At 27.4% G+C, this 23,789-nt stretch overlaps 2 protein-coding genes and 1 long non-coding RNA gene across 5 annotated transcripts in view; all 3 read left to right on the top strand.

The window, feature by feature from the left end:
- LOC132944552 (Kv channel-interacting protein 1-like) overlaps window positions 1–10,449 on the top strand; it is a 482,905-nt gene extending 472,456 nt beyond the window's left edge. For all 3 annotated transcript variants that reach the window (XM_061013982.1, XM_061013983.1, XM_061013981.1), the window contains 3 exons: window positions 513–583; window positions 7,053–7,265; window positions 7,749–10,449. In XM_061013982.1, the coding sequence (XP_060869965.1) occupies window positions 513–583; window positions 7,053–7,265; window positions 7,749–7,859 (395 nt within the window). In that variant the 3' untranslated portion in view covers window positions 7,860–10,449. The remainder of the gene's footprint in view (window positions 1–512; window positions 584–7,052; window positions 7,266–7,748) is intronic.
- A 4,542-nt stretch (window positions 10,450–14,991) lies between these two features.
- Window positions 14,992–19,722, top strand: LOC132944698 (uncharacterized). Its single transcript, XR_009664478.1, has 2 exons — window positions 14,992–15,728; window positions 18,112–19,722. It is a non-coding gene; the product is annotated as an uncharacterized LOC132944698 (long non-coding RNA).
- On the top strand, window positions 15,728–18,019 carry LOC132944697 (nucleolysin TIAR). Its single transcript, XM_061014177.1, has one exon. It carries the CDS (start codon window positions 15,831–15,833, stop codon window positions 16,995–16,997), a length of 1,167 nt encoding a protein of 388 aa, XP_060870160.1. The 5' UTR covers window positions 15,728–15,830; the 3' UTR covers window positions 16,998–18,019.
- Window positions 19,723–23,789: the final 4,067 nt, after the last annotated feature.

Here is a 23,789-nt window from a genome sequence, read left to right as displayed (position 1 = left end):
TTATTTTAGTATAATTTAGCTCATTTTTCCACGTAGGTTCCTTGGGGATGTATCTAAAAACTCTCATTTCTATGCCATCCTTATTTATAATTTAGATAAAAAAATTATTAACTTTAAATAAATGTATCTTAAATAGTATTCAAATCCATCGGGAGACGGGAATCCATTGTGTTATCGTCTCGTCGATCTGATTTAAATCACTAATACATACATCACATATTCATAAGTAATATACAATGGCATAGTTACTTGACACCTACGAAATAAATGATTTTACAACACCATAACTTTAAATTGTACGTTCCTCTATTTTTTAGATTCTGAGTAGACCGATAGTTTTACAATTATGTGAGATTTTTATTTTCAATTTCATAACTTTTTATTATTAATTGGTTCCTATATTTATTATTTGAATCAATTGTCATCTATAATGTATGCACTTACCTATATAATAAATTATTTTTCAAATTGATTAAGTTGAGATGATTAATTATGTACAACATTTATTTTAGATGCCTCACAATATGCCCAATATGTGTTCAATACAATCAAGAGAAATCAAACTGGAAAAATTAGCTTCGAGGTAATTAAATTTTGCTTATAAAGTTTTAGTTGTAAAATAAAATTTATTTATAGTATATTAAATCTGATTACCATATAAATTGAATGAGTAAATCATAAATAGCATTAATCAGAATATTGATAAATAATTATGAGTTAGATGCATATAAAGTTAGGTAGAGGTACCTATAAATTAAAACATTTCCGGAGCAAAATAAATTTAATTAGGTATACCAGATTTCCGTAAAACCCTTATTTGCACTGATAAATCAACAACATTAAAAGTAATAATTACAAAACGAGAATGCAATTAAAAACTATGCCAAATAAAAAATTATATTATATTATTATGATACAGTAATAATATGAAGTGTATACTTATTGTACTTGTTGCACATATTGCATCTACATCAAATTAATTCTTTACTTTTGCTTTAGGTTTTGTAACTATTACGTGCTTTTGGTAGTTATTTATAGAATGATTGTACGTAGTTTTGTACGTATAACATTTTATGATATCTTCTTAATTATTATAACATAGTTTGTTAGTATAATAATTCATCAAATAGCTATATCTAATTATTATAATACAAATAATTAAAAATCTGGAAATTTGTTAGTTAACATTTTTTTTTTCTAAAAAAACTATATCAATCAGAGTATTAAAAAAAAAAAAAATGTTTAGTACAGCTTCACATACACTCAGAATTGCACTTTTGCATTGTTTGTATAGTTGAAATATTTGTAAAATCATTTACTCGAATTTTATTCTTAACGGTTTTTTTTTAAATTTATATTGTCGATCAAAAGGTCAAAAGAAAAACTTTTTTAATTTATCTCATAAAGGACAACGAACAAAAAATACCTGAAGTTTCTTATCAATCATTTTCAACCATTATGATGAGAAAATCTTTTTTATACTCATTTCAAATTGTATAGTGTTAACGTGGACCCTTGATGTCTTTGAAAAAGTTATAAAATAGTTTCAAGAAAAATTAAAAATATCTTTTTAAGAAGACAATAATTATGTCTTGTATAATGCATCAAAAAAATTAATGAGTTATTTAATACAATGTATACCTTGGCAATATTAATAAAAATAAAAATAACTTAACTAATAAGAAGTTGGGTAAATAGTAAATACTAATTGTAAAAATCTGGGCAAATGCAAATACAATTTTTAGTAGTAAAAATAACAATAATTTTCATTGTTGTTGGGAATTTTATTATTTTAATTTTCTAATACTTCCACCGTTATTATAAAATTAATTAAAACGTAATAGTTATTATTTTTGCTACCTACCGTTGTATATTTTTCCCCAATTTTTCTTTAATAACCACAGTCTACTTATAGACGTATTATTAATTTAATTATATTTTAATTATTTACAATGTAGTTTAATGCATTATGATTATACATATAACTGATTTAATAATCAGGTCTGATTTACGGTTTATTAGTATAGGGTGGCCTTCGAGACAGTATATTAAATCACCTAACAATTAGGTAATCAAAATAACATTGTTAGAATTTTCCTAAATAAGCTTTCACTATAAGGATAAAAATTGATAATTATAAGGAATTAGGGGTATTGCTAGTAAGACAATTATATAAAAAAAATAGCGATTATGTTCATTATTAAACAACTTGATATTGATCAGTTACATGATCATTATCATGATAATAGTCATAAAAGAGAAATTAGAAAATATGATTTCCCAGTTAGATATACTAATACATCTTTTGGTCATACATTTGTAGATTACCTAGGCCCGACTTCTTATAATTATATGCCTCTGGATTTTAAAAGAAATATTATTTCATGTCAAAAAAAATAATACTAAAGGATTATTATATAAATATATATTTTTATAATTAAACAATAATATGTCTTAATTTTGTTTCTTTATTATAAATTATTGAACTGCTATTTATATATATATAACAGTGTATTTTGATTACTTAAACGTTGTATCATCTTAATATATTATTAATTTATTTATATTAAAAATTTGCATCATTTTTACTTTTCTTTTCTTTTCCATTATTATATTTTTTAAAGTGATCTTATTCATAAATTAATGTAGGCACGTAATATTATAAGAAATTACCTAATTGTATTATTTTATCGGTAAATATAATAACTCCCCTACCTCCATCACAAGCTTTTAGCTTACAGAAGGTAGGTAATCAAAACTGTACCTATTTGTTAAATTTGTTAATTTGTAACCATTTATTTTGATTTCTAATAAAAAAAAAAAATAATAATAATAATAAATAAGATAAATTTAAATAATAACACTTGCAAGCCGTGGGTCATATTAACCATTGTAAATAATATATTTACAATTACAATAATTAATGGTAATAAGTATTGGTGTGCGATTGTGTTTTATTTAATCTTCATTACTTTTTACTCAGATGTATACGATCGTCCGCTCACACAGTTATAAAAATAAATTTTATAATAAATTGTATGTGTGCTACCGAAGTACTCAATAATAACCCAAAGGAATTTCAATTTATTTTTACGATATTTCTTCAATAAATAACTATTGTCTTGATTTTAATACTCTATCGAAGACTTGAAATTCCATTGAGGTCGTATACCTATAAACATTTTAATACTACTCAACTGCAGTCAATAAATAAAAATACTACTTCGTGATATTATACATAGGTAAGATTGTTAGTTGATATTTTTATAGGTTTAAAAATTCTGTATTATTTAAAGCTCATACATTTGAAATGTGAATGATTAATAATGGTATAAAATAATGGTTTTTATTTTTATTTTGATAATTAAATAATAGAAGATAAAAGAAAAACATAAATCGGTTTTCTACTTTATAAAAAAGAATAATTTTAATTAAAATGTTACCACAAATTATTAAAAGAAATTGTTTTATTAAAAAATACCTACCTATAGATACAATATTATAATATAGGTTTTCAGTATGAAGAATATATATATTTTATTTTAATAATAAAGTAGGTATATAATATTATAACATAGTATACTTAATACTTATATGATGGGCTTATTGTAAAATGTAAATATTAAATAAAATGTATTGCAATTCTTTCTTTTTAATATAAATAAAGCCTTCACTAATTTAAACAAACATAGTGCAACATTATATGATTAAAATGAAATATAATATGCTTGAATAAATAATTTTTTTTTATTTTAAACAACAACTGTACTTCATTAAAAGCTATTTTTCGGTCATGAAATTTCATTAATTAAGGTAACTTACAACCAACTGTTAACTTACAAATTACAATAACATTAAAATCTTTACCAGCCTTTTTTTATTATTTTGTTTAAAATTTAAAAAATGTTCTTATTAGTTTTTCTAGCGTAATGAAAAATTAAAAACAAATAATTTATTACAATTAACGGCATATTTCTCATTAACAGAACTGAAATAATAATATTAATATACTTTCACCAATCATTTATTGATTTACTACATTAACGTGAAATAGTCAACAAATTTCATTCGTTTTTGAGATAAATATATACAATTTTGAACATTTTTTTTCATGTTTTCATATATAATATATTACTAGCTGTCCCGCCCGACGTTGTCCAGGCCAAAGATTTGTATTTTTAATAAATATATTAATTTGTTCATAAAGTATATACCATATTTCTTCTAATTATAATATTAATATAATATGTAACGAATTGCAACCATTTAGATTGACAAAAAAATTTTTTTTTTTCGTATGCTAAAAAAAATCATGTGTGAGCTACCCTTTACCTATCTACAGCATATATGAGTTGAAAAATTAAGCTGTATACACCCTCTAATTTTCAATTTCCTTTATTTCTCCTATAACCAATATCAACCATTTATAAACAAAAATTTCTATCGTAAATCTCAAGATTCCTGTTTGAGCACCTCCTGGTAGTGTTTCTCTTCTATATTATGCATCTTATATACAATGAACCTTCCTCTTGAATCACTCTATCAATTAAAAAAAAATCGCATCAAAATCCGTTGCGTAGTTTTAAAGATCTAAGCATATAGTAGACAGAAAAAAGGACTTTGTTTTATAATATGTTAAGATTTTTCATGTGTATACAATGCACAGTTGTTTTTAAAGTTTGACTTACCATAATACACATTGTGTATGGATTAATAACCATAATACGAATCGAAAAATCTCTTATACCTATTTACTATTAGGTAACTTTTTTATTAAGAAGATTAAAATTGGATTATGATATTTTTTAACTTTATGAATTTTATGGTTTTCTTACATATATTGAAATATATTTTCATATTCAACATATTATTACAAAGTATGCATTCATACCCGTTCAGCAAATGTATATAAAATATTTGAACATTCGTTTTTCTAATGAGAACCTTATACCTTAAGATTTAAAAAAAAAACGTTATATATACCTACCCAAAATTATAATAATAATCCTATTCCACACACTTATAATAATACTCACAAATTTAAAATGTTGTTATTTATCATTGAATTCAAATGTATAATAACCACTGTCCAACGGCGGGTTAAGCGAAGCGAGACGAATGCCAATAGCCGGTCTCTGTAGACTGTATATCCTGTCACGGCTTAGTTGAATAATGTATATAAATATATAATAACTAAAATCAATAAATATAAGTAAGAACCCATATTGAATGAACCCATTAATATTTAAGCGTAGTCATTAAATGTGCAATGGATTTCAATGTTTTCACTACATTACCTTCACAAATTAATTTGATTTGTTATATTTTATAAAATATATAGATCAATATTAGCCATTAGGTATATAAGCGTTTAACAGGGATCGTCTATGTCTGGGGTTTCCAACCTATAGCCCTCGGGTCGATTTCGGCCCGTCAAGCTAATTTACATTTTGAAAATATATTTAATATATTAATTGCTAATAATAATTCTTATTAATCTTTGATTTCATTGCCTCTCCATCTTTACCTAAAACATTTTCGTCCCTGATGCCAAAGCGTATCACGTACCTATTTGGTCTGCCGTGAAAAGAAGTTGGAGACCTCTGGTCTATGTAATCACGTCTTTGAAATAATAATGACAATCGTGATGCAATATAATAAATTGTACATAGTTTCAATCCAAAATCAGTTTTGCCATTAATAATAATTAATAATACACCGCTAGTGGTTCTTTATCAATGAACATGCATAGTACTTTATAGATAATTCAGTCATTGTCCATTAAGTAACGGGTTAGGAATAATTATTTACTGTTCTAATCAATGGAATATGTGACTAAAAAATAAAAACTGACATGGGTGGTCAAGTCATAATATAATAATTGTAGTATTAATAATTGAAAATGAAATGTGTTGAGTTAAAGTACTCAATGAGGAATTTTGTTGTAATATTGTCTGATGTGTATATTGTGGTGATAAACATTTACTCTACAATATTATTTTGTTAAATAACATAATAGGTACTTCAAAATCGAAATTAGTTGAAAAATCCCTATTTTTGTGGTATTATTTCGTTTAAACTTGGCTTGATATATATACTGTGCAAAATAATAATAATAATTGTTTTACGCGTCTACATTAATTGTACGATTTAAGTTTAAATTACTCATCTCCTACATGTAGGTGCCCATTTTTAATGGTATAGTCGGTAATTCACATTCTTTTATTAAATGTCAGTCATGTATAAAACGATGTTTAATGTGACTGCCGCGTATTGAAAATGTTATTTTTATTGTGTACTCGTTACTGATTTTCAAAAGAGTATATTATAGACCACTATAACGAGTTATCGTACTACGCCTTCCAGTGACAAAGCATGTCCGTTAAACCGGAAAATAATCATATATATTTTATTATATTATATTATATTTGTTTTCCGCTTGACTGTATTCCTTACAGCAATATATTACATCAAACTTAATTCAATACTTTAAATTATAATCTTTGCTAACAAGATTTTAAAAAAAATGTAGGTACCTACAGCAAAAATTATTCAATAGTTAAAATAATAATAATAATTTAAAAAAAATAATAGAGTGGAAATGTGAAAATCGTTTTATATATTTTATTATATTTCATACTATATAAGATAAAATATTTATTATTATTTTTTCATATTCTAATAAGTAATATGTGCTCACTATGACACATTCTACATCCATTCCTACTGTACTTATAATTGATGTAAATAACAATAATGTGACAAATTACATTAAATATTTTAACAGTACCTACCTATTTGAAATATAATATAGAAAATAGAAATAGAAGTAAGTTTTAAAGTAGTACAAGGTATGCAGCATTGCAGCTTTATGCCTTTATGTATGTACATGTATTATGTACGAGGTCTAATCTCGTGAGATACCCTGTGGCTGATTGTATATAGATTAATCTGACGGATTTCATATATTTATCTATATAGTAACTACATAACTTCCGCATATTATTGCGAATTGTAATTATAATTAATAAAATGCATATTTTTTTTCATAGGATTTTTTGGCCATATTGTCCAAAGTTTCTCGAGGAAGTGTTCAAGAGAAACTTCATTGGATATTTGGATTGTATGATCTCAATAAAGACGGAGTTATAACAAAAAAAGAAATGCAAGACGTAGTACATTCCATTTATAGCATGCTAGGAAGACATACTGACCCACAAGTAGATGATCAATCTGCAAAAGACCATGTTGACCGAATTTTTCATGTAAGTGGCTTATAATAAATTATATCATTATTTTTAAGAACAACTTAAAATTTTGAAAGAATAGGTATAAAAACAATTACTATAAAAACAATAATTAATGATTTTATCATATTATAATCATAAGTAAATAAATGTATAAACGTATTGGAAATAATATACAATTTTATACACAATTATGATACACCTTTTTTTTTTTTTAACATTTATTAGAAGATATACAATCTGTAATATTATTTACAATGAGCATAATATGAGCGGAATTTACAATGAATGTGATGGACCTATTTTTTTTTTTTAATTTTCATATGGTCATTTTTAAATATTGATAAAATGAATATATTGTGAGTTTAAATCAATAAATCGATCATTATTCACTTTGCAATATTTATATACATAATATTAATATATGCGGACGCGGCGCCGATTTGTTATTCGGCTGGAATAATAATAATAATAATCGTCATTCGGTGTTATTTGTTTCAGTTAATTGACAAGAACAATGACGGTAACGTGACCTTAGATGAGTTGATCGAATGGTGCAGCCGGGACGAGGGAATACTCCAGTCGCTGGACACGTTGGACACTGTTTTGTGAAACGAGCCACGCTCGCCCGAAGTGCGCGTGGGCACGAGAGACCGGGCGAGCCTGTTCAATTGGTAGACAGCCGAAATACACTTATGTGGTGACGAGAAAGAACAAAATTTTAAAAACAAAATACAATACACAAAAACATAAAATCAAACAACTCCGCTAGACGGCCGCAGTGACCATCGACCCTTTTTGGCTATTTCAAAGGAGAATGTCAGCGTAACTTATTTATACATTCATGTCTCTATGTGTTACTATACTCACGAATACTCGTTATAATATTTTACGATTAAAATATTGGTAAAATACCCAATAAATGAGGGGAAGGGGCACTATCGCAATATTTATCTCTATATACCTACGTTTAGTAAATGCCACCCGCCTTCTCGGTGCACTTATTTAATTGGTTGTAAAACCTTATAATATTATGTGTGAACTGCAGTTTGGCAATAAAGTGAGAACTGCTTGCGAAGATCTGTTTTGTAATTGTTTTGTAAGTGGCAGACAGAGACAACAGAATAAAACGTTATACGCTGACGTTATTTTAACAATGATTGCTGTACGGCCGTCGATTGGATATAATATGATGTACGCGAACCGGAAACAATCGCATCGTTATAATAAACAATAATATTATACTATATTACTATAATATGCCACACACCACCGCCGGAAACGCGTCTATCTGTATACTCCATACCGTACTTCCGTACCTAACCATATTGGTCTACCATTATTGTTATATAGTTTTTTGTGTGCCTAAATACCACACGTAATTTTATAAGACCCATAATAATTGGCTTAAAATAAAATATTATTATGTATTTTTATCGATTTATTGATGTTTAATAGAGTTTGCTGGAATAATATTTATTACATGAGATAAAAAAAAAATTTCAATTTATTTCTTTCACAGTAATAATGTAGTCATACAATATGATATTTATATCGTCATTGTTAAGTTACTAATACTTAACAATTATAATAATTCTGTTTGCTACAGGGTAATCTAAAAAGTGTGTCCAATTGTTCTTCCTATTGGATACTTCAATGTTTTCACTTTATAAATAATAATAATATAATATTATAATCAAACAATTGTTAATATTATAGTACCTAACTATTTTAACTTAAGTTCAACTTATTTATTTGTTTCTATTGTATTTATTGGTATTGTGTTATTATTATTGTTATATCCCCTGATAATACTAATAACTGTAAGATAATAGTACTTTTTTTTAAGCCGTCGAATACTAATGTCTAATAGGTTCTAAGATAAGTAAATAACTAATAAGCTAATGATTCATATTTAAAATGGCCTACATTGATAGATTTTAATTATTTCAGTTGTTCTTCTCGTTCATAATTACTTCTTCTTTGATATGTTTGAAAATTTGTACTTCAAGTTGTGAAGATTAAAAAAAATTTCTGTCATACTTGATATTTTTGATAGATCATTTACCCTGCCTACCTATAGTGTATAGGTACAATAATATAATAATTATTATTCATGCATAAATTCATCAATCAATAAAAAGAAAAAATATACAATTTTACATATTTTGTTATCGTTAATAGCTAGGGACATGAAACACAACACATATCAAAAATATAACTCAGGTAATATGTATCTTCAATAGGTAGATCCAAAATATACAATATAAAGTTTGCAATTAGGTTTGCAATTATTGGTTTTATTACAATGTATTTATTTCATAATAAATCATAAAATGCAAAACACTACAGTTTGATTAAATAAAATTGCATTACTTTCTTTCAACAGTCAATGCATATAATGTTGATATTATATTCACGGAATGTCTATCATTATCTATATCGAAACTATTATCGAAACCAAGCAAAATTAAATACAAAAACTAACAATAAACTTAATTTAAATTACGAATGATTATGGTAATTAATGTCCGTTAGGTTTGTGTCATACGAATTAATGTAAAGTTAATGAAAAATATTTAATGTCAAACTTAATTTATTGTTTACCTCGCCCAAACCCTATGTATAATATTAAATGTCTAAGTAATAATGCGATATTAAAATGACATTGTGTTCATATAAATATATGTAATTACAAATTGCAAATGTAAAATGTAATATTTTAAATTATTAAATACAATATTACGTTCTATAAAGTCGTTTGGGAAATGAACATATTATTATTATTTTTATTGGAATATGTAAAATTATGTTCACGTAGACTACAACTTACTGTTGCTTGTTGGAACTCTGTATTTTACTCAATGAAAATAAGTTGTGCTTAAATTGATAGGTACCTACCTAATCGTCCAATCGCCTTTTATATTTTATTTATACTACCTATATGTATTTTAATTTAGCCCTTGATATTATTTATGTATTATGTATAATATATTTATTCAGTAAATTTAAATACAACTTATTTTTGTCGTTATTTATTTTGATTTTAAATTTAATATTATATGAATTTATGTATTATTATTATTTTATTATTAACATAAATGCATATTATTGTACCTATGCCTTTTGAATATGTGATGTACTATTATATTTCAATGAAATTCATTGTAATTTATTGTAAATAAAATTTCTTCCATTACAATTGGTAATTTTAATAACAATTTATAATCATTAATATATTATATTATTATATAATATCATTGTTTCAAGATTTTAGGATTTCTATTCTATTTTTTTTCGACACTTATAATACCATCTAATAGTCATGTATGATGTATCACCCATCCGAAAAATAATAAATTATAAAATAGATGCTCGACAGGTATATAATATGTAAGAAGATACCCAAATTTATAGCACCACACTTAGTAAAAATAATATTATTACTACTTAATTAATATTAAATTTAAGTTTAATTATTTACCTAGGTATTTCATATTTTGTTCAAATAAAACAAAACAAGTTCTTACCTATAAGAATCGTGTTATAATACATGGTTTTGCAAAAAGCAATTAAATTAAATTAACCCCTTATTAATTTATTATATTATCTTTAAAATTAATATCTATAAATATTGATACCACTTATAACAGGTAGAAGTTAAAAGTAATAACTCTAATATTATAAAAACATATTTCAAGATGGATGTATAAGTATGTAACATATTAACGCATACCATACCACAGATTTGTATTTTATATAGTTTTATTTAAAACGAGACTATCTGCAAGGTTCCAATAATAATAGGTAGGTACTTAAACATATTAATTATGATCCTATCATGCAGAGTGGTTGTTAAAGTATAAACTCTTTTTAAAATTAAATTAGGTTGATATAAATTTAATAATTTTTATGAATGTAAAATATTCAAAACATTATTGATAGGTGTAGGTACAACATAGAAAGTATCAAAGATTATTGATCAATCCACCTTAGAAATCACATTATGTTATAAATTATAGGTAATTATTATTTTGGTCAGTGGATGATCTAAGATTTTTTTGGGGGGTGAAATATTGATAATAAAGCGTCTTAGGTAGGTACTTATCTACTTCGGCCACTTTGAGGTAAAAACAAATTTCACCTATTTTTTGCAGGGCTTGAAACCGTTATTAATTTAATCCGTTGTACCTTTGTACCTGTATACTTTGTACAATATTCGTGTTGTTACAGGAATCAAGCTATATTTAGATTTCCCAGTACAATATACGATGCAGGAGACCGGGACTATCGAGTATCGACTATCGAGTACCGTCATTACCAACCAACGATATTTTATGTTATAGGTAGGTTGGAAATATAAATGTAGAATACCAATTATTTGAATTATTATTACAAGAATTTAGACTATGGAAAAAACGAAGATATAATAGTATGATTTAAGAATAGTTTTAAGAAGTTATCATTTATTAAACCATTAATAGCTACGAGCGTATAATCATTTATGTAGCTAAAATAAATTAAACATAATATTATTATAGTTCATACGTACCGGTAGTCGGTATTTATAAATACCGGAAATCGGTTCTTAACTGGTTAAAACATATTATAACGTTATTCTAACGTTTTATGTTAGTTGAAAAATTGTCACGATAACCGGGAGTACAAATAGGTTTATAATAACGGTAACCGATTAAAGGGTCCCCAAAAATTCCGGTAACCGGTTTCAAGCCCTGATTTTTTGGTAGTATTCTACAATTAATACGTTTAGTTCTACTTGATACCAGCTGATATCTAAGTAATTTATAATAAAAAAAAAAAGTTCAATATGCGGAACGGTGGGTGATTTAGCTCCCAAGCACCCCCCCCCCCCTAAATCCGCCACTGATTTTGGTACCTAAATTGTATTAGTTTAATCTAACTCCAAAAAATCCCTTTTATAAATATTTTATCGTTAGGCGCAGATAATGGGTTATTCGTTCATTTTAAACTTTTTCTGATATGTTAAACTATTGCTAAACTAACCTAACCTACCTAATACCTATACGACCTACGTCCTACTTATAAGGTATTTAAGAAAAAATATATGTTATTGTTATACACTTATAATTAAATAGTGGGTAAGTGGATGTTGCTCTGCTGTACAGTAGGTTACAATGTGGGTCAATGTATAAAGGATTGTATTAAACTTTAATTCAATGATATAATATCATTGTATAAGAAAAAACTTAAGAAAAGTGTTAAAAAGATTCTGAGCGGAGACGGTTTGTCAGTCTGGATATTGTTATTATTTATTATATCCTGTATTAGTTGAATTCATATTATAATAGGTATTATTATTTTTTATTTGTTTCTATGGTGATAAACAAAGCGTTAGAAATTAAAATCCCATTTTTAGCGGTTTTCGTAATTTGTCGGTAGTTTTTCCTGTGGCATTAAATAACTATTGAGGAAATCGAAAAATGACATTTCTAAAGTACCATCTTGATCCAATTTTTTAAAAGATAAGGTACTATATGTTGAAACCTAAGCACTCCTTCTGGTAGATATTTTGTATACAGGATATAAAAATTTAAAAAAAAACACCATTGTAAAACCACTATCTTCCTCGCTCGGCTGAGAATCTAAAATTATTTATTTATTTCTAGTTAAGAAAATAGGGAATTCATGTTTTTTTTATAAATTACCGAGTTATGACTTTAAGTACTAGCGCAAATCACAGGAGTGCATAAGTGCTTATCTATAGCACCCTGAATTTAAATGCCAGCCCCCCGAAGCTCATGATTATCTTAAATAATAATTAAGAATCTTGTACACGTACCATATCATTAGTCAAGACTCAAGATAGACTATCAGACTTATCAATTATCCATATATTATTAATTTATTAAATACATATGGTGAAAAATAAGTTTCCACTGTATCTAATTACATATTTCTAGTATAAATACAGGGAAACTTCCATATTATAAGTATATAACGAACTTCCAACTAACAACATTTTCTGTTTAGCTAAATAGTTTTGAGAACCAAACCAAATTAGAACCAAATGTATTTAATTCTATTTTATGAAATTCTCCGTTATACCAATTTTTTTTGTGGCTCATGAGGCCATGAGACAGTAATATGAGAGTTTCACTGTACATACCTATTAGATGACTTTAAAAAGAAAAATTAATTTAATTTGCATACATTTTTATAATTATGGCTGTGAATTTTATTTAGTAAAAAACATTAAAAACTGAATTTAAAATCTCAAAAAATGCACTACATCCTGCAAATTAATTCAAAATTCAAAACGTAAAACGTAAAAAAATCAGTGGGGATGGCAGGGTGGGCATTTGCCCTCCCTTGGTATTAGCGGGCCCAAGGCTATATCCAGAATTTTTTTTCAGGGTGGTCCATAACATGGATATTGTAAACATTTTGGGGGGGGGGTCCAGACCCTGTAGACCCCCACCCCCACAGATACGGCCTTAAGCAGGCCGCTGCCGGCCCTGATATGGGCTAGTTTTGGGCCTTCATATAGTAGTAGTAGCTAATAGGTAATATATTTAGGTATCCCTCTATATATTATGTATTAATTATTTCGTCATTGTTGTATCTCTAAAAAAAAAATGGGTAACACCTGACTATGATAGTAACCAGTAAGTATAAAATTATGTAAGAATTCTATTTGTATTGTGATAAAAATGCAATTGTAATGTAATGCAGTTTTTAGCGAGCGGTTTATTTTCAGTTTTATTATGAGCCGATCAAAAATTTTTCCCCCGCCCCATCTCAAAAACTGAAATAACCCTAGGTACTGATCAAAGTATAGGTAATGTGTGACAATTCAAACTTAAAATATATATTTTAATATAGACTTAATATAATTAATAAATTAATTAGAAGTAATTTTCTTGAGGCAGTTTTGTATATTGAATATATTAAAAATATGTACATTAATATATAAATTTTATATATTAAAAGATCATGATGCGTCGACGCGGTCAGCGATAATAGACATCTGGTTAGGCCACTTAATCTACTGGCTACCACTAGTTCAGCAAACATTTTGTGCCTACTGCCTATAATTATTATGGACAAACACTGCCGGTCAAATTTTTAATATTTAGGTAGGTATATATATTATTATTTATTGGAGTGCTGGTATGCAAAATAAAAACCGTTAGAATAAACACCTGTAGACTGTAGTAGTTGTATAGACATATTAATAATATTTATTTATATGTCTATGTTGTATACGTATCTAAATAATTAATATTTTTTAAAAATATTCGAACTTGGAATTTTTTTCGCCGGCGTTTTTACACATTAGGAAAAACTGATACTAGTGGAAAAGAAATAATTTATTTTTATTTATAATCTCTTAAAAGAAATAGGCGCGGACAGCTATTGGAACCCCGACTTGAAACAACAAGTCGAAAACGGTAACGGTGATGAATATTATTAATACAATAAACATAATATTATTCAGCGAGGTTGTAAAAGTGTAAAACAGCTCAACAGCGTCAAACACGTCATAGGTATTAGGTACACGTCGGGTAAATACCTATAAGGCGACGACGACGACGACTCAATAATAATAATAATAATAATCAAGTACAAAACAGTGCATGACAAAATAAACAAAAATCGTTTTTACTATTGCCAGCTAGTAACGAAGAACGAGTGACAAAATGAACAACTGAACAATTAAACACCGAACAACCATTCGAACGAGAACACATAAGACAAAAGTCATAAGTAGGCTTCTGCGGTAGCGGCGGCGAATGAAGAGGTTGTGTTCGTACTTTGCCGCCATATTTAACAGCATTACAGCTGCACTATCTGTGCGCGCCGCACACAGACACACAGTGGTCGTGTTGTACACGGTCGGTCGCTGAGCGTTACGTCAGCGCCGGTCGCAGTGCCGCCTCGCCGGAAGAACCAAATTGTCTCACGACGCGGCGGCGTTCTCCCTAACGACGTACCCCACTTCGGGGAAATTCGCGGACGGCTTGTCGCTACACGATTTTGACCCACACCTCCTACCACAACATCACCACCAACGTCATTGTTGGCGGACGAAAACGCGGCCGGTTCGTCGTCGTCGTCCGCCGGTAACCAGTGCCGGCAACTGGACGCGCCGATTTCGCCTACACTGTAAAAAGTGGTGATACGAACATTTTTTTTAACCTTTCATTATTTACGTGAACTTTTTCGCTTTACGTATATTTTTTCCTGAAAATAAAATGGTGTATCTCGTTAGGCGTTAGTGAATCGTGTTTTGATTATTATTATTATTTTTTTTGTTTTCGTTTGCTTGTTCTTTAAGTATCTAAATCGCACTTTTCCGCCGAGTCTTGCCGGCGTTCGGTGAATCGCCTACGTTTCAATTTGGTTTTTCCGAAACGGATAAAACGATACGCCCGTCCATTGTTTGTGCAACCGCTCCAAGACGAGTCGTCTGTTTCGTCAACAAACGCTTAACAGTCTGTGAGTAAACCAACACTTTAAATACGTTTGCTATTGAAACACGTACGAAGTATTATATTGTTATTAAAATTAAAAAAAAACCGATAGAAGTAACAGTTTAAAATGAGTGACGAGAGCAATCCTCGTACCCTATATGTTGGTAATTTAGACCCATCAGTCACCGAAGAGTTGCTATGTGCATTGTTCACTAACATTGGTCCAGTAAATGCATGCAAGGTAATACGTGAGCCAGGCAGTGATCCTTATGCGTTTCTTGAATTCGACACTCATTCGGGCGCGGCTACAGCACTAGCCGCAATGAATGGTCGACTCTTCTTAGACAAAGAGATGAAAGTCAATTGGGCCACAACACCTGGCAATCAGCCTAAGCTTGACACAAGCAACCATTATCATATATTCGTTGGGGATCTAAGCCCTGAAATTGAAACACACACTCTAAAAGAGGCATTTGCGCCATTCGGGGAGATTTCCAACTGTCGTATTGTACGCGACCCTCAGACTTTAAAGTCTAAAGGATACGCTTTTGTATCATTTGTAAAAAAATCTGATGCTGAAAATGCTATTAATTCTATGAATGGTCAATGGTTGGGTAGTCGGAGTATCAGGACAAATTGGTCAACAAGAAAACCACCTCCACCTAGGGCCCCAAACAAGTACAGTGGTTATCGAGCCGTGACATTTGATGATGTCTATAATCAGTCCAGTCCAACAAACTGTACAGTATACTGTGGAGGTATTGTTGAAGGCTTAACAGAAGAGCTAGTTGAACAGGTGTTTTCACGCTTTGGCACAATTGTTGAAATTCGAGCATTCCGAGATAAAGGATATGCATTTATTAAATTTTCAACAAAAGAAGCGGCTACAACCGCTATTGAAGCTGTACACAATACAGAAATAAACGGACACCCCGTTAAATGTTTCTGGGGTAAAGAGTCAGGGGACCCAAACAGTGCAGCTAATCTAGCTGCGCAGGCCGCAGCAAGTACAGATACTACTGGTCAATACTCATATAATATGGCATATAATCAAGGAATGAATTACTGGTACCCATATGCTCAAATGCAAGGCCAATATGTGCAGGGTATGCAAGCCGCTAGCTATGGTGGTGCTGCTGCATACAGTCAATATACTGGATATCCATATCAGATGGCGAATGCCACTGCTTATCAAATGGGTAATGGAACAGGACAAGCTGCTAATGGACAACAGATGTCAACACCAGCCAATATGCAAGCTGGAGTTTACTCAATGCAGTATCAAAGTCAGTGACAACCGATAAAATAGATTTCTTTAAGTGTTGAAATCTTATAAGTTTTCTCATTTGTGCTCTGTATATAAATCTAAAAAAAATACTAAAATATTAGAAAACAGATGTATGAAAATAAAAATTATAAATTTAATTTAACCCGCTGTTCCATTATTTATAGCACATTTACGGCCCTATTGTAAGTTAAACTTTTTTATATAATTTTGTCCCCCGTCTTTAATAATTAATATATACCTATATATATATATATTTATATATATATGTGTGTGTGTATATATTTTTTTATTTACATTTTATGTAAATCAATATCAATATTTAAGATATATATATATAGTATATGCGTACATATATATATATAATATATATATATAAATACTAGATTAGGTTATTACAATACATTGTTAATTCCATCTAGTGTAACTACAGTATGACATTTTATTAATAAGATGTTAGGCATGCATTATATTATATTATTTTAGATGTTATTTCTATTATAAGGTTGTAAAAATTATGAAGAACCGAGTGCGTTCACCATTTCAGTTAAATCAACTGCGAATTTTGTATAATTATAATTATGCTATATATTATTCATGTATTTGTTGTGTTATCATAATACCTAGTTAAAAAAAACTTAATTATAATACCTAATGTTTAATTGGAATTAGGTGTCTGAGCTGAATATAAAACACTTTGTTGACAACATAATTTGTATAAAATACAATGGACTCTTGTATTTTATATACTGGTACAAACAATTAAAACTGATTAATCATAAAATATTTTGTGAGAAACTGTGACTTACAAATAAATTAAATATATAAAATAATTTTTTACAATACTATTATAGTTAATATATTTAATATTGTGTATTATTGACATGTTTCATTAGGTGTCTGAGATTCATTTGTAGTTGTATTTTACATTTTTGTGTGAACCCTAAAGGGCTGGAAAGATGTTTAAGTCTAATAAAAATATTTACTGTGTATTCATTATATATTAATAATAATCAATACACTATATCAAATATCACTGTTTTATATTTCAAAATTTTTCAATAATATCCTTTTGCATATTATTTTGCAAGAAACAAGTATTTTGACTCATAAATGCTTTCAGGACGGATAATATTTGTTTTTGCACTGAACAACGCCTGGAGAATAAAGAAATGCCATACAAGTGATTGGCTTTTATCAATGTTGTGTTCCATTAGGTACCTACGTTCAGTTTGTTTAGTAGAGTATAGTATGTTTTATCCATTTTGTGTTTATTGTCTGTTGTATTGAAGAAATAAAATGTCACTATTTGTATTAAATAAATACCTACATCGTTTAGTTTGCAGACAACCATGTTTTGAAAAACCATTTGTTTTCAGAAAATGTACGGTTATTGGTCATTGAAGAACAAATATTGCAATGTTATTCTGAACATTTATTTCAATCGGATTTTTACAAATTGGATATTACATACTATATTAGTCAGTGCAATTAATAATAATAATAATAATAATGTTTAAAACAAAATATTATAACATACTGAAGGGAAACAAATGTTTCAGAGTAAATGCCCTACTATTCGCTCAAACTTCTGTGTGCGCTAAGACAGAGTACTATATGGCTACTTATTATAGGCTACTTCCTACTGGTGGAGGCATTTATTAAAGGTAATTGGTATATTTTCTTTTTACTTTATTAGTATTCTGAATTATATTTTATTAATCAAACATTTGAAAGAATTTGAACTTTATGTTTATTTTTTTTTTATAGAAAGTTATTTTCTATAATCAATTAAGTATACATTTACTCTTTAGATTCTGCTAAACCTTTCAAATTAGACTCTGTCTGTGTTATTAACATATTGGCCTGTAGTAGGTGTATTTAATCTTATTAATATTAGTTTAAATATCAATTACTTATAAACATTATACATAGTTGCCTATAAATTTAACAAAAATTATTAACTCTTCAAAATGTTTAATATAGAAATAGTTCTTTTTCTATAGTTTTTTTTAGGTTATATATCTATTTCAAGTATAAAATGTTAAATATATTGAATATATTCTGGTTACTTCTCTTACTATAGAAAAGTAATCCTGTGTTCCTCAATTTAACAGATTATACCTAAACCGGACGAAGAAAGTTAATAACCAAATTCAGAATTGGAAATTATCTATATAAATTTTACAGGTAAATTCAACATTATCTATGTTTTAATATAATAATGTTATAGTAAACTCTTTATTTTTAAAAGTATGAGGCTATGGTATTAAGATATTATTTATAAATTACATTCTATATTTTCGTATTATTTTATGTGTTTAAAATGTGGTCTTGACTGAAATTTCAACATAAATTTATTTATATTTATTTTTATTTTGGTATTTATATAATTAGTTATTATTCTTGTATAAATTATTCAATTTAAAAATAATATACCTATTTATTTTATCATTATTATAACTAGTTAAATAATATAAGACATTATTCCTATATCTATGTGTTAGTACTTAGTTATTTCTAAAATATCTTAAGAAAAATATTAATACAAATCAAGCAATAAATAATTAACACTGGTATATTTTTGTTTTAGCTGAATGTTTAAAAATGTAAATACTTATTCTTAATAAGTAATTTAAGAATTAAAATGGGTTATTAAATAACAATTGTTTTTATTTTTTTTATATAAAATCATATTATTGAACTGGTTACAATAAAAAATGCTGATATTGAAGTGCAGAGTAATGTAAATATTTGTTGAAATTCCTAAAACATATATTCATTTATTAATTAATATTACATTATTACACCATATTATTATAGATAAAGAAAAAATTTTCAAATCGCCATTAATTTTTTAGTTTAAACTTTCTTTAACTAACAAACAAGTGAAAATAGTTTCGTACCTTATTACCTTATTAGTTATTATATGCTGTAAACAACATGAATGTTTGGTATATTTCTATATTAAAATTATTATTATTTATTTATTTTAGAAGTAAATATACTAACTTATACTTTAATACTAATCCTAATATGGACTAAGACTCTTCAACAAATTATCAAATAATATAGATTTATACTGGTTTATAGCAAAATAAAATACACCCACCTATTTTAATTTATTCACTTTCAGTTGTGATTAGGTACACAAATTATAGAAACATAATACCCTGTAGAATATTATTGTACGTTTTAATTGAGTTTTTTAAATTATATTAGGATGTACAACACTGAACACTGAATTATACAGAGTCTTGCAGGAAGACCTGACAAATGAAATAACTTGTTCTAATCAACATTTATTTTTATATATATTTATATATATATATATATAATTTATTGTTATGTTTTATTATGACATGTTTTTAAATTTCAAAATAGCCAATTAGTATATGTAGTTTTTAGAGAACTTGGTTTTAAAAACATTTATCTAAGTTGAGTGGTTTATTTTTTATGAGTTTTTAAAAAAAATTTGAAGTAAGACTCATTAACTTTAAAAGTAATAACTTTTAACTCAAAATATTAACGAGTTCTTACCTATTTAAAAATATCCATAAAATATTAATATTTTAATATCACTATTAAAAAAAGGTGGGTAAGTGGATGTCGCTCCTCTGCTGTACAGTGGGTCACTGTAATGGATGGTGTTAAATTTGAATTCAATGATATCATATCATTGTATAAGAAAAACAATTCTGAGCGAAAACGGTCAGTCAGCCTATGATATTGCCAAGTATATTTGATGATATTATTGTGAATAAAGTAATTTATATATAACCTATTTACGTGGAGCCTTGTTTTCAATTTTAAATCCTTAGCTATAAAAGTTGAACATTTTATAAATTTTTAACTACAAAATAATTATTATTAAATTATAAATTTGATAAATTTTGTCAAAATTTGAACTTTAAATGCTTATAACAAAAAAATTGTGCCTATGTATTTTTAATATTTTTCAACTGCTATTAGAACGATATATCAGGAGCCTTATATTAAATTATCACGCTTTTTTACCCAACAAATAAAATTTTATTGATATTTATAGAAATATAATTTTTGGATTTACCCATAGGCCATCAAGGCACATGCCTAGGGCGCAATATTATTTACCTAAATACAATTGTTATAGTTTTGTTTTATTTCATGGAACATTACACCCCCGTTGGAGCACGCCAATGTACGGGGCGCTAGGGGTGGAAAATTGGTAAGTCCACCCCTGTCTGTAAATGTTTTAAAAATATTGACTAGAATAAAAGTTATTTTATTTATTAGATCTTCATGTGGTACTCTATATATAGGTAATCAATAATCTTATCTTTTACCTTTTTGCGATCGCTGTGGATACAGAATAGTAAATATAATTGTTAAAAGACCATATTATAATCTTACCCCACTCCCCTAAAATATCCTATAATAGGTAATTGTATTATTTTTACAATAGGTAACTTAGTAAATTATACAAGCAAATTCCTCATGACAATTTGAAATCCATAACTGGTTGAGAATAAAACATTTAAGTTATTTTTATAAAGTAAAAATTACTTACTTGGAACTCGAAGTTAAGTATTGGAGGTGATATATTATTTTTTGTATACTACAGTTTTTAAAATTGATAACATGTTTTTTTTTACATATAAAAATTACTGATGTTGGTACAAGAGTATAATTTAAATTTAGGGATATTAAAAGATTATAATAAACCAATAATATGTTATAAACATGGTAATAACTTATAAATGGTTATTGGTTATTTACTTTGTATAAATTATCTACATTTTTTCAAAGGCAAAATGTAAAAACTATATGTATATACCTATAATGGCCTTTATTGTATTCATTCTAATAAGTTGAACAAGAATTAAATATTTAAATAACACACACAAACAGCAAGGTTGTCAATGAATAAACCAGAAATTGTATTTTTCATTTGAGGGACTGAACAAACAGATTATGACATTTATTATTTATTGATGATATTTATGTCCCCTTAACCACCTGTCATAATATGTGCACCGGAAGACACGATACAATCAACATGAGTGTATAAAATACTCGTATTCAAGCCATAATGACAGGAAGAAAATCCGAAGGTCATACAACTTGACAATCAGCCAGGTTAGGGATACTACTCATTAAATTTATTTTTAATATTATTAATTTTTACCTATTAGATGGGTACTTAATATATTTTAATATTATATTTAAATATAATTTTAACAATTATTTAGATAGGTGGTGTTTATATTATTTACTAGCAGAATTGCCCGGAAAAAAATTATGATTGTTAAACTCCTTTTGGGTGTAACACGCTGTGGAAGCAATGTCTTTTTAAGTGTAAATTATATTACCTATATTTTAATTTATAGCAATCCCGAGTCTCGCGTTGTCCGTGAGATTCGCTTGTGATTATGCGAGCAGTAGGTATATTATCAGGTAGGCTTATTTACCTGTAGTAGATCGCGGACCTCACGTGGTGTGCAAGCCCGGATTAAGGATCAATTGGGCCCCGGGACACCATACACTTAGTGGGCCCCCTTTCAACTTTAACTTCAAAATTATTTTATCGTTACATATTAACGACTTTATATTATTGCATAATTTTTTACTATACAAAAAATATACAGGGAAGTATCTTATGTCATTGTACGCGGCTTTTTTTTAACAATTATATTATATCACTCGATGATATGGAATTTCGTTAAATCAAAAAAAGACGTGATTCTCTATTTTTAACAGGCAATTTTTAAACACGCAGTTGTACCAATAATAAAATGGACTTTATTTTTTCAAATGGTAACCACCATATTTTTTTATGGATTCGGGTAAAGCTTTTTTTTCTGAACATTTGGACAGTAAAATGATCAATTTTGGTTCACTCAGTTATTAACTATGGTCCTCTAGATTTTATTATAATATGCTTTAATACTTTTAACTGAAATACCAAATTTACAAGAGCTAAATATTATTTTCTTATAACTACCTTTTTATATACTTAATAATTAATTCGGTAATTTAAAATGCTCAAAAAAAAAACAAAAAAAAAAAATTGTTGGCAAAAAGTTCATTATTTATAGTAAATTTTTGTGAAATAAGATAAAGAGAAAAAACAACTCTTTTGGTTCTCAAACTTTTTTAATCACGGAGCCTTCATATTCCTAAAAAAAATTACGGAGCCTCAAAAATCAAAAATGTTTATTTGAGACAACAATGATTCATAAAAAAATGATGTAAATTGTAAATGATTTGCTTTTTATTTTTTTTTCTGTAAAATACGAATATAATATACAAATTATTAATTATATGATTTGTGTTACACCTCAGAATTAAAAATAGGTACTTAATAGATTTAATTTATTCGACAACACACTTGTAATATATACAAATTATTTAATTAATTTAATAGGAAAAAAAGAACATAATAGTTAAGTAATTTATAAATTTTAATATCTACATATTATAGTGATTTGATTAGTAATCCATGATGTTGGCTTTTCTTATTGACCAGTATTTTAATATTTGGCTTGATAGACGAAAATTGAATGCGCATGTTTCAGCATTTAATTTATTGCGATATTTGGTTTTCGTTGATGCATATGATGAATGCATATGGTTTCACACATATATATTGTTACGAAAGGAAGATGTGCTAAGGTAGATTTTTTAGCCTGAAATTAATATTCGTTAGTAATACTGCTACTGCACCAGAAATCTGTTAATGATATTTTATCAAATAAATTTTTTAAAGATGAATCGGTGGTCATTTCTATAAATTCTTCACACTCCGTTATAGATAAATTG

The sequence above is a fragment of the Metopolophium dirhodum genome, chromosome 5 (assembly GCF_019925205.1).
Source record: "Metopolophium dirhodum isolate CAU chromosome 5, ASM1992520v1, whole genome shotgun sequence".
Taxonomy (NCBI): Eukaryota; Metazoa; Arthropoda; class Insecta; order Hemiptera; family Aphididae; genus Metopolophium; species Metopolophium dirhodum.
This window is presented reverse-complemented; position numbering and strand designations above follow the sequence as displayed.

What these genes read in the sequence shown, in the direction of transcription:
- LOC132944697 (XM_061014177.1), top strand. Translation starts at nt 15,831, where the DNA reads ATGAGTGACGAGAGCAATCCTCGTACCCTATATGTTGGTAATTTAGAC.